The 19,102-nt window shown below is 33.7% G+C and overlaps 1 protein-coding gene across 1 annotated transcript; it reads right to left on the reverse strand.

Annotated features, from left to right (window-relative positions):
- Positions 1-10,496: 10,496 nt before the first annotated feature.
- On the reverse strand, positions 10,497-12,713 carry LOC122891177 (olfactory receptor 6C76-like; the record flags this gene model as incomplete). Its single annotated transcript, XM_044226663.1, has 2 exons — positions 11,815-12,713; positions 10,497-10,527 (listed from the first exon to the last, which is right to left on the reverse strand). Coding segments are annotated over exons 1-2 (930 nt in total), but the record flags the coding sequence as incomplete, so codon positions are not given.
- Between the last annotated feature and the right edge of the window lie 6,389 nt (positions 12,714-19,102).

Genomic DNA, 19,102 nt, shown 5'->3' on the forward strand with positions numbered 1-19,102 from the left:
CCCCCCCCCCCGCCACTTCAAACCCCTCAGATTGTTTTTCAGAGTCCATAGTCTCTCATGGTTCACCTCCCCTTCCAATTTACCCAAATTCCATACTCCTTTCATCCCTTTATCTTATCTTTTTTTACTAATGTATGTAATACATTGATATATGGAATATCTCTTTTTTTTAAGATTTTATTTGTTTATTTGTCAGACAGAGATCACAAGTAGGCAGAGAGGCAGGCAAGAGCAAGGAGGAAGCAGGCTCTCTGCTGAGCAGAGAGCTCAATGTGGGGCTCGATCCCAGGACCGTGGAATCATGACCCAAACCAAAGGCAGAGGCTTTAACTCACTGAGCCACCCAGGAACGCTATAATATATGTAATTAATGTTTTTGCATCTAGAAAGGCCTTGCTCTTAATAAATATATCTTATAACAAGTCCTTTTTTTTTCCATAGAGGATTCTCTTAGATTTTGCAAACATATAATCACATTATCAGTATATTATAATATTTTTTTCCTGAATTCACCGATGGGATTCACAATACCATAGAGTTGTACTGTTGAACAATTCTTAAATAAGACTTATTTTTTTAAAAAAAATCTACCATGCGTATGAAACAGTGCTTATTTTATAGAGGTATCCACAAGCTAGGTTAGGGAACAGAACATTACCTGTATCTTAGAAACTTCCTGTTTGTCCATCTCTGATCACATTCCTCTTTATCCCTAATAGATGAATTCAAGGACACTTAGTTTCTGTTTGTGCTCTTCTGTTTGTGCTCTTTGTCTGAGAAGGCTGACCAGAATACACTGCATGCAGGAGCTCCTTTTTCTGTGGATTTGACTTTCAGTTCAGCCATTGAGAGCCCCTTATAATATCATCAACTATTGTATCAAGATTAGGCTATTCTCATTTTTTATAATGTGTAGATACTCTTTTAGCTATGTCCTGAAATGTCTGTGTAGAACTCGTATACATTTTTAAAATATTTGAACCAGTTGTAGTAGGTTGTATTTTTTTGTAGAAATTTCAACACTATTTATGAGTTTATTGGCAGAACTGTAATTATTTTGGTTTTATGACTGCATTTTGTATAGTTATGTGCACTATATTTCTTAATATAATGGTCGACTTCCTCTCTTCTCTCTCTCTTTTTTTTTTTGTTACCCTTGGGAAAGATTTAATGATCTCATTAGTCCATTTAGATATTCCTCTTTTGGCATTGCAGATTTTTAAAAAATTTTTTTGCTTATTCTCTATTTGCTTTTTTTCTTTTTTTTTTTAATTTTTTTTCCAATTTATTTATTTTCAGAAAAACAGTATTCATTATTTTTTCACCACACCCAGTGCTCCATGCAAGCCGTGCCCTCTATAATATTTGCTTTTTTTTTCTATTTCAATAATATATGCTTTAATATTTATTACTTTCTTCTTTCCAATTTAGTTAGGTATAATGTCATGCCTTTTTTAAACTTCTTTGGATTAATGCTTAGATCATTGATTTCAAGTTTTTGTCATTTATTTTCTAATGCATTTGGATCTAAATATGCTGCTAATCACCACTTTATATTTACCCCCACGTTTGTTACTCCCTAGCTTTGTGTGACATAAAATGTTCCTTCTAATATTTGTTGTGATTTATTCTTTGACCACAGTCATACTTAGATGCTATTTCATAATTTCCAAATGTATGGTGATTTTCAAAAGTTTTTTTCTTCTGTTTTTAAATTCTGTTCAGAATTTATCCTGTGGGTTATTTCACTCCTTTGTAATATTTAATATTTGTTTCATGGCACAGTTTATGGCTAGTCTAAGCAAATAGTCTATAACTACCTGCATAAAATACTGATTCTGAAGTAGATGGATGTAGTATTATATATATGTCAATTAGTTCAAATTTGCATTTATACTATACTTGCCAAGTGTTGTATCCTTAAAGATATGTTATATATTCTTTATACATTTACTATTGTCTATTATCTTTATCAGTTAGTGAGAGTAGTTTGTTAAAATACTGTGGATTTGTCTATTTCTCTTGAAAGTTCTAATGATTTTGCTGTGTATATTTTGATTCTTTGTTATTAAAGACATATGAATTTACAATTACATTAATGTGAAAATGTCATTATAAAATCTTTATCTTTAGTGATTTTTAAATTTGATCTTGTAGGATACATGGCCTTATTATTAACATAGGTATACACGCATTCTTTTTTTTCAGTGTTTGTACTATGTATATCTTCCATGCTTTTACTTGAAATCCATCTTTATATTTTAGATGCATCCCTTGTAAGGAATTATAATGCTTTGAAAAAAACTAAAGCTGTTCAAAATTATGTATGCTTAGTTGGGGGAATATAGATTATTACCTTTTTTTAAACAACAGATTCCAGAGTTCATATTTATGCTGTGTTCATTCTATGAGTTGTGACAAATGTATAATGACATGTATGTAGCACTACAGTATCATACAGAATAATTTCTCTGGCATAAAAATCTGCTATGCTCCACCAACTCATTGCTTCCTTCCTCACTCTCCTAGCCCCTGGTAACCTCTGATCTTTTTGCTATATCCACGGTTTGCCTTTCCCAGAATGTTAGAGAGTTGGAATCCTACAGTATGTAGCCTCTTCAGATTGTCTTCTTTCACTTAATATGTGTTTAAGGTTTCTCCATGATAGTGCATTTCTTTTTTAGTGGTGATAAATATTCCACTGTCTAGATGTACCACGCTTTTATCAATTCACCTACTGAGAGATATCTTAGTTGCCTTCATTTTTTTGGCGATTATGAATAAAGCTGCTATAAACATTAGTGTGTAGAGTTTTGTGTGAATGTAAGTTTTCAATCATTTGGGTAAATATTAAGGGGTACAATTGCTGGACATTATGGGAAAGAGTATGTTCTGTTTTCTAAGAAATTGCCAGCTCTTTTCCAAAGGGACAACACCATTTTGCATTTGTACTAGCAATAAATGAGATTTTCTGTTGATACTCATCCTTACAAGCATTTGGTATTGTCAGTGTTTGGATTTTAACCTTTTTAGGAGGCTTTTAGCAGCACCCCATTGTTGTTTTAATTTCTAATTCCTTAGTGATATATGATATTGAATATTTTTTGGTGTGCTTATATGCCATCTGTGTATCACTTTTGGTGAAGTGTCTGTTCAGCTCTTTGTCCATTGTTTAATTGAGTTGTGCATTTCTTATTGTTGAATTGGAGTCTCAGCAGATGTCCCAATGGAAAACTAGCCTTAAATGATGACAATCTTAATGTGAGGAACAATATTGATAGTGTTCCAATTATTTAACCATACTTTAAAATATATTTTCCATCTTTCTTTAAATTCAGAGTATACATGTTGATAATAAACCACTTAGTCCAGCACTGTCAGAAATGGAATACATATTTATTTAATTCAACTTTTTCTTGACTTTACTCTTAGAGAAAGCTAAATTCCCAGCATAATTAGATGCCACATTCTTAACCTATCTATTAGTTGACTTCCTTATCCTTCCCTGGGTGAAATTGTACTCAGTGTCTTCTGAAATTCACAAGCATGACTTGCTTATGACAAATGGTATGGTACTGAATGGAGAAATGGTATGTTTTTCAGAATCCTGAAGGAAGAACACAGTAAGATAAAGGGTAATAGCTGTTCAGTTCAGTAATTGAATAGTTTCCATTAACAGAAGAAATCATTTGGCTGTGAAATAAATAATATGGGTGTGAAAAAGCACAAAACAAGTAAATAATATTCCACCAACCAATGCGTAAGCATATTGACAAAATAAAAACAAATTAATGAAGCCTGAGGTTCTAACACATTGAAACCTGGAGCCATAATGTGGAGAGTTGTAGAATTTGAAAGCAGAGATAAATAAAAATGAGGAAAAGACACACTGACTGAACAAAGATTTTTAACCTACCATGTGTTCAAGGGGTAGAAACACTTTGAGAAATCTCCAGTGAAAACATTTGGACGTAGATATTTCTCTGGGGAAGTTTTATTTTTAATTATGTGCTCAATTTACCTAATAATTACAAAGATATTAAAATTATTTATTTCTTATTGGGTAAGGTATAGCAGTTTGTGTTTTTTAAAGAATTGGTCTACTGCACCTGTCAAATTTGTGTGCATAGATTTGTCCATAATATTCTCATATTATCACCACATGTTATCACATAATATCATAATATTTGTCCATAATATTCTCATATAATCACTTGGATGTCTGCAATGTCTCTAGGGATATATCTTGTTTCCATTCGAGATTGGTAATTTGAGTCTTTCTTTTATTTGTCTCTCTCTCTTTTATTCTTATTAGATGCTTGCCAATTTTATTGATATTTACAAAATAAGAGCTTTTTTGTTTCATTGATTTTCTTTATTGTTTTTCTGGTTTTGATTTATTGTATTTCTGCCTTTCTTTTTGTTCTTTCTTTCTGCCTGCTTGGAGTTTATTTGCTCCTCCTTTCTATGTTGAATGAGGAGAGCTAAGATTATTGATTCAAGACTTTTTTCTTTTCTTTTTTTATGTATATATTATTCTTTTTTAAAATTTTATTTTTCAGGGGCGCCTGGGTGGCTCAGTGGGTTAAGCCACTGCCTTCTGCTCAGGTCATGATCTCAGGGTCCTGGGATCGAGTCCCGCATCGGGCTCTCTGCTCAGCAGGGAGCCTGCTTCCCTCTCTCTCTCTGCCTGCCTCTCCATCTACTTGTGATTTCTCTCTGTCAAATAAATACATTAAAAAAATTTTATTTTTCAGTATGTTATTCTTTAAATTACAGGTACATATGCATATACTTAAATGTTTCAAGTTTTTATTTAAATTTTATTAGTTAATATATAGTGTAATATTGGTTTCAGGAGTAGAATTTAATGATTCATCATCTACATATAACACCCGGTGCTCATTATAGCAAGTGCCCTCCTTAATACACATCACCTGTTTAGCCCATCCCCCACCGGCCTCCCCACTTTTCCTATTTTTTTTCCTTTTTAACATTTTTTTAATTAAATTTTATTTTTTCAGCGTTCCAAGATTCATTGTTTATGCACCACACCCAGTGCTCCAATGAAAACATGCCCTCCTTACTACCCACCACCAGGCTCACCCAACCCCCCCGCCCCACTTCCCTCCAAAACCCTCTGTTTCTCAGAGTCCACAGTCTCTCATGGTCCTATTTTCTAACGTAAGTATTTCATGCTATTAACTCTTACCACAGCAGCGCTTTTGCACTGTCCCACATTTTTTGATATTTTGTATTTTCATTTTAGAGTTTTTGTAATAATTTTTCTGTCCCACTCTCTTTTTCTTCTCCTTCAGAGAAGAGGCTGATAAGAATGTTAGATCTTTTGTTATTGTCCGAGGGATCCCTCTGGCTCTGTTTATTATTATTATTTTTGTTAAACTTATTAATATTCAGTGTATTTTCTCCCTAATTCAGATTGTATATGTATGGGTTTTGTTTCGTTTTTTTTGGTCAAGTTCTGAATCTATTCTCTGTGGCTTCCATTCTTATGTTGAGCCTGTTTATTGAATTTGTTTCTATAACTAAATCTTTCATGCATATTCTTCTCTGCAACTACTTGGCTTTTCTTCAGCACACAACACCTCAGTCTTTCTAAAAAATGTTTGTTTTTTCTTCCTTATATCTTCAGATATTCACACTTTCTGCTTTTCTGAGAGCTTTATGAATTGTTTGGGAAGGAAGACAGCTGTCAGCATTTGCTCACAGTCTTATCGGAACTTCCTCAGATTTTCAATGTCCATTTTTGGAGTAATTTCAGTTTTAGCATTACCAGAAAATAATCTTTAAGGTACTTCTTTTCCTTCATCTGATTAATACTTTTAATTTATTGTGTTCCCATTTGTTGTTTTCATAAAATGCCTAAATAAATCCAACTCAATGTTTAAAAATTTGAAACTTCTCCAAGTATTTCTTAATTTCTTTTTTTCCAGTTTATTTATTTTCAGAAAAACAGTATTCATTATTTTTTCACCACACCCAGTGCTCCATGAGAGACTATTTCTTAATTTCAATGATTTTTTTTCAGTCATAAAATTTCCAGCTGATTGTTCTTTATGTCTTTTATTCTTTGTTGAGGATTTCTTTCTTTCTATCTCTTTCTTCCTTCTTTCTTCTTTCTTTCCTTCCTTCCTTTCTTTTTTCTTTTTCTCTTTCCCTCTCTCTCTCTTTCTTCCTCTTTATTGACTTTCTAATTTTCTTTTCAGCCAGTGTCTTCATAGTTGTTCGCTGAAGTACATTTATGATAGTTGCTTTAAAATATTTATTAGGTAATTCTAACACATCTTTCATTGCAGTGTTGCTTTCGATTGATCCTCTTTTTTTCACTTAATTTAAGATTTCCCTAGTTATTGGTATACAGGTGATTCTTTTTATTGAAATCTGGATAGATTTGCTATTATGTTAGGAGTCTCTGGATCTTACTTAGACTTTCTGTTGTAGCTGGCTTCCTCTGAGACTGGTCCAGCAGTAGAAGGCAAGAACTCAGCCCTGTTACTGCCAGATGTGGGTCCCCTACTTAGCCCCTTTCTCATCAAGGTGAAGGGGGCTCCTCATCAATAGCTGCTCACAATAGGATTCTTAGGTGCCCACTGATCTCTGCTGGTAGGAAGGAGAAGAGGACACTTTCAACTTTTGAACCCTGATTTTTTTTTTCTGTCATGCATAATTTTTTTTTTCAATTTATTTATTTTCAGAAAAACATTATTCATTATTTTTTCACCACACCCAGTGCTCCCTGATTTTGATGTGTTTTCAGATATCCATGTATAAAAGTAGATAGGAACCTTGCATATTGGCAGTACCAGACATGATCTATAGAAGAGATGGCTTATGGGAGCCAACTCCTCATCTGGTTTATCACTAGGACAATTATATCTTAGATGATTTTATATAGCAAAGATGTTGCTTTTTCTTAGCATACTTTTTTTTTTTTTTGAGGTTGTAGGTCAAAAAAATGTGTGGATAAATCCATTACTCAAACACTTAAACATGGCAAAAATTAGGAGGTCAGATATTTAGGCCTTGACTTAGGAGTGGGTTAACCATTGGTTTAGATGTCATTATCTCAGAATACAAGATTCAATTCTGTGATAAAATTTTTAAAAGGGGGGAACAGAGAATGAAAGACAAAATAGTATCAGCAGTTAATTACAGAAGACAAATTGTTGCTGGTAAACTTGGGAATGAAAGAAAAACAAGGGAAAAGAGAGGAAGAGTATGTTCCTCAAACCCAGGGATGAAAAGTATTCTATAAAAGAGAGATTATATGACAAAATAGTACCAAATATTCATTGAGATCTTGAAATAAACACTTTAAATTACCTAATTTATCCTCGTCAAACAAAAAAAATCAATAAAAATCTGGCTATGGATTATTATTCACCCAATCTGATAGTTAATAAAACCAAGACACTGAGTGGTTAAATAAAGCTGGTACAAGTCATTTAAAGGGAGTTAAACATAACCATAAAAAAACACACAAAATAACCATAGTCAGAATTTAACAGTATTGACTTAGTGTAATCTAGTAGAAATACATTTGGTATATAGCATATAGACTTGTCACAGATGCTTTTAGGTGAAGGGATGATTTATATGTATCTTTATGTCTAGGTAAAAAGGAAAAAAAACAAACAATGGAGAAAAGAACAATGTTATTTATTATCTATATCATCCTATTTTTCTCAGTGTCTTAGTATGCTCATGATAAGAGTGTGGCTCCTTCTCATAAAGCGCCTGGCAGTCTCAGGCACTAGTAACCATTTTTAAGTGATGGTATATGCACACACACACAGACACACACAAGTACATACATATGTATGATCAATCACGTATGTATATAATTGAATAAGTAAAAAATACTAGTGCCATATGGTTTTATTTTTTGCTTTTTGAATAGATTTGCAGTGATAAACATCAACACAATATATTTGAAGCACATTTATGTAAGAAATGACTTAGTAGCTGGAAGAGATTATGCTGAGTGAAATAAGTCAAGCAGAGAGAGTCAATTATCATATGGTTTCACTTATTTGTGGAGCATAACAAATAGCATGGAGGACAAGGGGCGTTAGAGAGGAGTAGGGAATTTGGGTAAATTGGAAGGGGAGGTGAACCATGAGAGACTATGGACTCTGAAAAACAGTCTGAGGGGTTTGAAGTGGCGGGGGGGGTGGGAGGTTGGGGTACCAGGTGGTGGGTATTATAGAGGGCATGGCTTGCATGGAGCACTGGGTGTGGTGAAAAAATAATGAATAATGTTTTTCTGAAAATAAATAAATTGGAAAAAAAAAAGAAATGACTTAGTAATTTCTTTGTTATATCATGGGAAAAATACTACAAATCATTCCATAATGATTTTGTGCTTAAATTCATTGAAGGAGAATTTATAATATAAAAACATTGAATCCAAAATAACAAATAACTTTATTCCTGAGAATTGATAAAAGTAAGGAGAGAGAAGAAATAAAACAATGAACTATCTATTGGCTCTCTCATGAAAGTGTTGTGTGTATAGTGTTAACCTTAGAAACAAAATGATGGGTTATTTTACCAGAAAAAAAAAATAAGAGTTTATTTGGGAATAATGAGTGACAGAATTGCAGTTTGGGTCATGAAGGCTATAGGTAAATCCAACAAAGAAGAAGGATTTATTTTATGGAGAAGAAGGTGGAATCTGTGAGAAGTTGTTTTGAACAAAAGTTCATTGGAGAACAGCAAGAATTTAGGGTGATGATGATTTCTCATTGGCCAGGTTGCAGAGTTAGTCAGTTTATTGTAGGAGATGCAGTGTACATCTTTCCATGTTGGGTCTTGTAATTAATAATTCTTTTCTGCCCTCCGTTTTTCTGGTGAGGTCTATAATTGACAATTCTTCCTGTAACTGACATTGAGTGGTAAGGCTCCTCCCTTTCAGCTTCCTCTTCTAGCATCCCAAGTCCACTTCAGTGAGGTTTCCTGCTTTTAATTTTCACAATATTTTAGCTATAACTATTTTATTTTAAATTTCTTTTTTTTAAATAAACATATAATGTATTATTAGCCCCAGGTGTACAGGTCTGTGAATCACCAGATTTATACACTTCACAGCACTCAACATATCACATACCTCCCCAATGTCCATAAACCCACCCCTCTCTCCCTATCCCCCTCCCCCTAGTCACCCTCAGTTTGTTTTGTGAGATTAAGGGTCTCTTATTCCATTGTATATATATACCACATCTTCTTTATCCGTTCATCTGTTGATGGACGTCTAGGTTCTTTCCATAGTTTGGCTATTGTGGACATTGCTGCTATAAACATTTGGGTGCACGTGCCCCTTCGGATCACTATGTTAAGGGTAAATACCTTAGGGTAAATACCCAGTAGTGCAATTGCTGGGTTGTAGGGTAGTTCTATTTTCAACTTTTTGAGGAACCTCCATGCTGTTTTATAGAGTGGTTACACCAGCTTGCATTCCCACCCACAGTGTAGGAGGGTTCCCCTTTCTCCGCATCTTCGCCAGTCTCTCTCATTTCCTGACTTGTTAATTTTAGCCATCCTGACTCATGTGAGGTGGTATCTAATTGTGGTTTTATTTTGTATTTCCCTGATGCCAAGTGATGTGGAGCACTTTTTCATGTGTCTGTTGGCCATATGGATGTCTTCTTTGCAGAAATGTCTGTTAATGTCCTCTGACCATTTCTTGATTGGATTATTTGTTCTTTGGGTGTTGAGTTTACTAAGCTTTTTATAGATTTTGGATACTAGCCCTATATCTGATATGTCGTTTGAATATATCTTCTCCCATTCTGTCAGTTGTCTTTTGCTTTTGTTAACTGTTTCCTTTGCTGTGCAAAAGGTATTGATCTTGATGAATTCCCAATAGTTCATTTTTGCCCTTGCTTCCCTTGCCTTTGGTGACATTCCTAGGAAGATGTTGCTGAGGTTGAAGAGGTTGCTGCCTGTGTTCTCCTCAAGGATTTTGATGGATTCCTTTCTCACATTGAGGTCCTTCATCCATTTTGAGTTTATTTTCATGTGTGGTGCAAGGAAATGGTTTAGTTTCATTATTCTGCATGTGGCTGTCCAATTTTCCAAGAGCATTTGTTGAAGAGGCTGCCTTTTTTCCACTGGACATTCTTTTCTGCTTTGTCGAAGATTAGTTGACCATAGAGGGTCTACTTCTGGGCTCTCTATTCTGTTCCATTGGGCTCTCTATTCTGTTCCATTGATCTGTGTGTCTGTTTTTGTACCAGTACCATACTGTCCTGATATGACAACTTTGTAATAGAGCTTGAAGTCTGGAATTGTGATGCCACCAACTTTGGCTTTATTTTTCAATATTCCTTTGGCTATTCTAGGTCTTTTCTTGTTCCATATAAATTTTAGGATTATTTGTTCCATTTCTTTAAAAAAAAAACGGATGGGATTTTGATAGGGATTGCATTAAATGTGTAGATTGCTTTGGGTAGCATAGATATTTTCACAATATTTGTAAGCATGGAAAGTTTTTCTATTTTTCTGCAGTTTCACTTCTACCACAGGTTCAAGTAAAGTTATTGACCTTTATAAGGCAGAATGGATGGCTTTCAAACTCTAAACAATGGAGCTGAAACAGGAAGTCCATAGGATTTTTTCTAAAGGTTATTATGTTGTCTGCATAAATAAAAGGAGTTTTGCTTCTTCCTTTTAAGAATGCATGCTTTTCCCTTTCTTTAACTTTATTACATAAATTATTACATTCTTATAAGAGTAAAGCAGTAATTAAGAACTTCTTATAGGAAAGATTTAGGTCAATTTTGGATAGTGTAAACATGCTTAAATCCACACACTCCAGTGTCCATAAAAATTCTGAAAGAGATATTTTTCATTTTTAAGATAATGAAACCCTATAAACACTGGAAAACATTTTAAGTTACCATCATCATGCCAGAAATTTTGAGAACTACCTCAGAGATAGAAAACATATAGTTTTAAGTTCAAAAAAAAAAAAAAAAAGAAAGAAAGAAAGAAAAAAAGAAAAAAGAAAAGTAAAAAGTAGAGGATATTGGATCATAGGAAACCAGGTTCCTTCCAAGGGAGTGTCTGATAAGCTCCAGGCTCAGCATCAGCACATTAAAAGAAAGTAATGGGCTGTGGAATAATCATCAGTGTAGTTCACTCAAAATGCTTCGTGTTGAAAATATAGGGATCTTACAGAAATGGCAATGCCATGCTTGTAGTCATTTTGGAATTTAGCCCACAAAAGACATTAAATAAGCTTTGTTATAATATTAAAGGATTAAATTCACCATGATGATTAATGCCTATGCCCCAAATAGCATTGACCAACATTTATAATATAAAAACCCCAGGAGATACAAGGACAAATAAAAGCACAGTAGACATAGGAGACTTTACCTTACAGATGAAATTACTTTAATACTGAATGCTTAAGCACTGGGAGAAATAGATTTTTAGGATTGCTTAGGATTTTGCCTAACTTTGATTGGTGTACAAAGAGAAAGTTCTTCCAATGATTGTTAAAACTAAATTCTGGCATTCTTGTTAAGTGTTATCCTCATTTATGTGACATCAAATCATTCATGCTTGGAAAATTTAGGGCATGTAAATGGAAAGGAGAGTTGAACTAAGTGAGGCCAAAATAGAATAAATGGAGAATAAGAGTTGAAGGAAAGGAAGTTGAATATCACAGTGATTGGAGAATATAACAATGTTAATATTGTGTTAGACATAGGTTCTATTTAAAATTGAGGTCATGAATTTCTCTCTGATGACAGTTTATTTGAGAAGCATTTGTTGGTTAAGTTCTTAAAAGACTGCTTTACCTGCTGGTTCCTTAAGGAGTAAATAAAAGGATTTAGCATTGGGGCAACAGAGGTATTGAGCACAGCTATACCCTTGGTCAAACCCACTCCTTCTTTTGCTGACGTTTTGACATACATGAAAATGCAACTTCCATAAGAAATAGAGACAACAATCATGTGTGAGGAACAAGTGGAAAAGGCCTTTCTCCTCTGTTCAGCAGAAGGGATTCTCAGAATCGTTTTAAGGATGAATACACAGGAAAGAACCACTAATATTAAGGTTACCATGAGTGTGAATACTGCCAGGAAGAATGCCATGAGCTCTAGGAATGTTGTGTCTGTACAGGAGATCGACAGTATAGGAGAAGAGTCACAAGTGAAGTGGTCAATGATGTTGGAGTCGCAGAAATCCAGTTGAAGTCCCATGATCACAGGTGGAAAGATAATGAGAAATCCAGCTAGCCAAGAGCTAATTACAAGCTGGTTGCAGACTCTGCTGTTCATTATTGTTGTGTAATGCAGTGGCTTGCAGATAGCTACGTACCGATCATAAGACATAGCAGTCAAAAGAAAAAATTCTGTGGAGCCAAGAAGTATGAAGAAAAACTCCTGTGCCATGCAAGAATTATAGGAAATGGTCATATCTCCTGTTACAATGCTGACCAGAAATCTAGGAATACAAACTGTTGTGAATGAGATTTCTAGAAAAGAGAAATTCCTAAGGAAGAAATACATGGGAGTTTTAAGGTGAGGATCTACCAGAGTGAGGGTTATAATTGTCAGGTTTCCAGTTAAACTCAGTATATATGTGAAAAACAGAAATAGAAAAATAAAAATATTTAGTTTTGGGTCATTTGTTAATCCCAGAAGAATGAACTCTTTCACAGATGTTTGATTTTTCATTTCTTATTGCTGACTTTTCCAAGTCTATAAATGCAAACAAAAAAACAATGATTTTTGCGAGTTCAGGATTATTTTTTTTTGGCACTTCTGCTGGTTTAAAAAATATGTAAGACATATAATGGGGTAATGAATTGTCCATCAAATTGTATTGAATTTTGAAATTATATATGAGCCAGCACAAAGAAACTTATGCCTAGTATCTTCTTTTTAGACCACTAGCCATTTAACATTGAGTAAATCGGGGGGCACCTGGGTGGCTCAGTGGGTTAAGCCACTGCCTTCGGCTTGGGTCATGATCTCGGGGTACTGGGATCGAGTCCCACATCGGGCTCTCTGCTCAGCAGGGAGCCTGCTTCCCTCTCTCTCTCTCTCTCTCTCTGCCTGCCTCTCCATCTGCTTGTGATTTCTCTCTGTCAAAAAAAAAAAAAATCTTAACATTGAGTAAATCACTTGGTAGGTCTCATGATCACATCTGTATATGAAAAATATGCTTATCAAATGTTTTATGTTCTTTTAAATTTGATCATATGTGTTTGAAAATTACAATACATAAAATATTATTATATTTCTATTGAAATATTTTACTATGACCACATGTTGTAAAGAATTTTCTTAAAAAAGAACATTTGAAATTTGCTTTTAAAATAGTTTCTACAATTTATTTGAGATGTTTCATATCAGTCCTGGCTAAATAGAGAATTAATCACATAAGAAAAGAATCAAGGCTATAAAATCTAAAATTTATATAATCTAAACAAACCAAAAATTAAAGATTTTGTTTCTGAATTAAATAGCAATCTGCTACTTTTTAGAAGATATTGAAAGAGAAACATTTAAGTGATTTAAGTTACAAATTGATTAGAAAATGGAGAAAAGTAAATGAGGTAAGAAATGAAAAATATACTTACAGTTAAATAATCTTCTGTGGTAAAAGTTTGGCTTCTCAAATCCAAATGTTCTGTTGCCTTAGTTTAATTGAGTGTCAGTGTTAGGCTTTCCTTCTGGAGCATTTTATAGACTTCAGAACTTGTTTCTGCCTTTAATTTCATTATGCAAGAAGCTGTTTCTGTAGTGTATAGGTGGAATTTGGCAGGATGATCCTGGTCACATAGAGAAAGATGACAAATACTGACGAATAACTTTAGGAAAAAGTTTATTCCTGATGTTGGGGAGACCCTCATAGAAAGTTGACACAGCCCCAGTTGCTGGTAGAAGTTGCAAGCAAAGTATTCAAGAGGATCTGTAACTGGTGATCCAGGAAACAGCTGGTGACACAGTGGAAACAGGGTTACAGACTGTTTCATGTAGTCAATCCATGTTTAGTTTGAAAGGCTGAGACTCAAATGGTCTTGCAAAAGTTTTTCATTGGGTAGCAGTATCTTTGGCACTACGTCGTTGTTTAGGAGTAAAGCCAGAGGTATGGAGAGGGGAGGCCAGCAGCAAAATGGACCTCTGCTCTAAATTTCTGCCTGGTAACATGGAGAACTAGAGACTGAGCTTTCCTGGAATATGGGTAAGACTCTCAAAATAAATAAAAAGTAAAAGAAGGAGAAAAATGTGGGATCGAGGTAGTAGTTACAGTGAAACAGGCAAACAGAGATGACAAAGCTGTATATTTTGCTGGTTAATTAAGTGAAGCTTTTCATTCAAAATAAGGAGAGGCTCAAGCCATGAGTGACAATCAAGAAATAACAGGTATAAGAAAGAGGTGATCTGCATAGGAATGAAAAAATTTTTTGAGAGAGAAAATCCCTGAAATGTAGGGAACTATCCTAAGTTACATAGTCCAAGAGCTGGCATTTAGTATCCTTATTTTCCAAAATTTCCATAAAAATAAAAATATCCTAACTCTAGATGTTAGAAAAACCTACTAATATAACATTTTACCTGGCTCCCAGTAACTTTTGTAAAATAAAGATGAGTTGTAATTTTGTAAAAAACTTGTTCTTCCCTTCCAGTGGGAAAAGTTGGTTTTCCAACTCTTGTTATCCAAACAGACTGGTTTTATCTGCTCTCTCCCCCTCAAAATAGTCACAGGAGATTCTTGCAGGAAAGCAATTAAATGTCTCTGGAGAGAGATGTTCCTGAGGAATGTATTTGAAAGTTTAGTTGAATAATTTTAATTAGGTAGCCTTGGGTAATGTTTAAAAAAAAAAAACAAAACATTAAATGTCAGAGAGGTGTAGAGGTACAGAGAATAGCAGTGAGGTAAAAAGCAGTCTTGGAATTTTCATATTGTCAATATTGTATTTTTTTTTAAAGATTTTATTTATTTACTTGAGTGAGAGATAGCATAAGAGGGAAGAAGGTCAGAGGGAGAAGCAGACTCCCTATGGAGCTGGGAGCCTGATGCAGGACTTGATCTTGGGACTCTGGGATCATGACCTGAACTGAGGGCAGTTGCTTAACCAACTGAGCCACCCAGGTGCTCAATGTTGTTTTTACCTGAGATAAATATCTGCCGAGGCACTCTAGTCCAATAACATGTAAACTTGTGAAGAAGCAGAAAACAGCAAGAAGAAGGGGCCACAAGGATATAAAATATTCAAGTATTTTGTTCATAAAAATGTATTGACAATAAACAAATAAACAATTTATTGGGATTACACAGAAAAAAAAACCCACAACTTTTTGCACAGTGAAGGAAACCATTAACAAAATGGAAAGGCAACCTACTGAATAGGAGAAGATAATTACAAATGATATATCCATAAGGAGTTAATATCCTAATACATAAAGAAATTATACAATTCAACATAGAAAACCCCCAAATAACCCAAATAAAAATTGGACAGAGATTCTGAATAGGTGATTTTCCCAAGAGGATGTATAGATGGCTAACAGACACATGAAAATGTGCTCAACATCATTAATCATCAGGAAAATACAAATCAATACCACAATGAGATATCACCTTACAACTGTCAGAATGGCTAGAATCAACAAGGCAAGAAACTCCGCTGGTAAAAACGTGCAGGAAAAGAGAATCCTCTCATGCCCTTGATAGGAATCTAAATTGTGGCAGCCACTGTGGAAAAAAAGCATGGGATTTCCTCAAAGAATTAAAAATAGAAATATCATAAGATTCAGTCATCTAACTACTGCATGTTTATCCAAAAAAAAAAAAAAAAACCCAGAAACACTAATTCAGAAAGATACATGCACCTTTCACTTATTGAAGCATTTATTCACTATAGCTAAGATATGGAAGCAACTCAGTGTCCATTGGTAGATGAATGGAAAAAGAAGATGTAATATATAGACTCTGAAAAACAATCTGAGGGTTTTGAAAGGGGTTGGTGGTAGGAGGTTGGGGTACCAGGTGATGGGTACTATAGAGGGCATGGATTGCATGGAGCACAGGGTGTGGTGCAAAAATAATGAATACTGTTATGCTGAAAATAAAGAAAAAAAAATTTAAAAAAAAGAATTTAAACTATAAGTTGAAGAAAAAAAAAAAAGATGTGACATATACACAATGGAATACTACTCAGCCAAAAACAAACAAACAAAAAAAACAAAAAAAGGAAAAATGAGATCTTGCCATATGCAACCACATAGATGGACCTAGAGGGTATTATGATAAATGAAAGAAGTCAGAGAAAGACAAATACAATTTATATATGCAATATAAAAAACAAAACAAGTTCTTAAATAGAAAAAACAGACTTCTAACTACAGGAAACAAACGAGTGGTTTTCCAGTCACGGTGGGGAATGGATGGTGGGATGGGTGAAGTAAATAAAGGGGACAAAAGGTATAAATTTCCAGTTATAAAATGAATAATTCATGGAGATGAAAGCTACATCATAGGGAGTATAGTCAGTATTATTGTGATAATATATAGTATACTGCTTATAGTGATGAACACTGTGTAGAATTGTTGGGTATGCTGTATACCTGAAACTAATATAACATGTATGTTAGTTATATTTCAATAAAAAATAAGTAAACCAATTCTTTGTGATGTAGTATTTTAAAAATCAGCATATAGTTAAGTAGAAAGTTATGAAATCCTCATGTTTTAGAAAGCTTAATATTTTTAAGGTATCAATATTTAACAAGTGTATTGATAGATTCAACAAAATTCCAATTAAAATATCATCAACGGTTTTTTTTTTTTCTTTTTCAAATTAATTTTTCCTTGAGGACAGTTTTAGAACTATGGAAAATATGTGAAGGTAGAGTTCCTATATGTCTTCAACACAATTTCTCCTATTATCATGTTAATATTTTAGATTCATTATAATCAGTGAACACTTTTATTGATATGTTGTTGGATTGATACATTATTATTATCTCTAAAGAACCTAATTTATTCAGATTTTCTTGATTTTTGCCTACTATTTCTGTTTTGTTCCTGGATCTCTTCCAGGGAACTATAATACATTAATCATCTCTTTAAGAGGCTTCTTTGGATGGGGCACTCTCTCAAAATTTTGATAATCTTGATAATTTGAAGAACTCTGATCTAGTAGTTTGTATAATAGACATTCATGGAGATTTATATGATGTTATGCTCAGATTAAATTTGGGATATGTGTTTTGGGAAAGAAACCCATGGGGTTAAATTTGCCATTTTCATTATCAATTCATCATCATCAATTTTCATTTCATCTTTCTTGGGAAAGAAGACAATGGGGTTAAATTTGCCCCTTACTCATCCATATCATGAGTTTTTACTATCAGAATAATTTATCATTTTTCATGGGAACTTTGATCACCTAATAAAGGCACTAATTGTTAGGGTCCTCCACAAATTTGCTGTCCTCCTGTCCTGCACTTTCCACATTGTACTCTGTGGAAGGAAGTCACTATGAACAACTGACATTGAAGGAATGGGAATTATGCTCTGCCTAGAAGATGGGGTATCTGTATATTATTTGGAATTCTTTTACATGGGAAATTTGTGTTCTTCTCCATTTATTAATTTACTTATAAATCTCCATTTATGTATATCACTATAGGCTCATGGATCCTTATTTTATACTTCTGAGTTATAGCCAATACAACTTATTTTGTTGCTAAATTTTTCTAGCTTTGGCCATTGGGAGGTCTTTTAATTGGCTACTCTTCCATTTGATATCCAACCATCATAGTGTGTTTTTTAAAAATCACTTCCTTGTTTTCTGGTACTATAAGATGTTTCAGAGTCATCTTATATATCCTTTACCAGATCCCTCTAATCAGACACTGTGCAATAATACTTGGTTACTCTTATTGGACCAGGATGGTATTAGAAACCAAGATCTAGGCTCTAGGTGAGTTCATTGCTACCATGGTGTCATTCCATATATATATATATATATATATATATATATATATATATATATATGTTCCCTTCTCCTCTGTATCTCCCCATGTCCTCCATGCTATTTGTTATGCACCACAAATAAGTGAAACCATATGATATATATACATATATATATATGTATACACACACACACACATATATATATACATACACACACATATATATATATACACACACACACATATACACACAACATATGTATATATATATGAAATATATAGGATCCTAATAACTTGTATGTAAATACATAAGTATTACTCTATGCAACCTTCTTTCCCTTCTTCTCTGTAAACTCCTACTCCAAAAGTGAGAATCCTGGCTCCACTGATCACCACCCATTTACTTATTGTTGAAGTTCTGTAGTAGGTCTATGATCCATTTTGATTTAAATATTGTGAAAGGTCTGTGTCTAGATTTATTTTTTTATATGAATGTCCAATTCATATAAAAGATTATAGAAAAGATTGTCTCTGTTGAATTGCCTTTGCTCTTTGTCAAAGATCAACTGTATGTATGTTGTCCTACCTGTGGAATTTCTATTCTGTTTCATTGATCTTTATGTATATTCTATTGTCAATATCCTGCTGTCTTCATTAATTTATCTTTATAGTGAGCATATTGTATTTTACTTTTAATTATTTCTTCTTCCATGTTCATCCTTTCTTTGTGTATGTAGAGTAAGTTTTCTGATAAGTATAATTTTCTTCTGCCTGAAGAACTTTTGAAGAATTCCTTGAAGTTCAGGCCTGCTGATAATGAATTCCTTCAGTTTGTTTGCCTGACAAAGTCTTTATTTCTCCTTCACTTTTGAAGTATAACTTAACTGTGTGTGGGTTAGTGGTTTTTTTCTTTAAACACTTGAAATATTTCATTCTATTCCCTCTTGCATGCCTATTTTCTGATTAAAAGTGTGCTGTAATTTCACCCTTGTTCTTCTCTAGATAAGCTATATTTTTTCCATCTTTTATTTAAGGATTTTTTTTGGTATTTTTCTCTAGATAATCCATATATTTTCCCATGTTTTATTTGAAGATTTTCTTGTGTTTTCTGAATTTGAATATTATATGGGTAGTTG

The sequence above is a fragment of the Neovison vison genome, chromosome 12 (genome assembly GCF_020171115.1).
Source record: "Neovison vison isolate M4711 chromosome 12, ASM_NN_V1, whole genome shotgun sequence".
NCBI lineage: Eukaryota > Metazoa > Chordata > Mammalia > Carnivora > Mustelidae > Neogale > Neogale vison.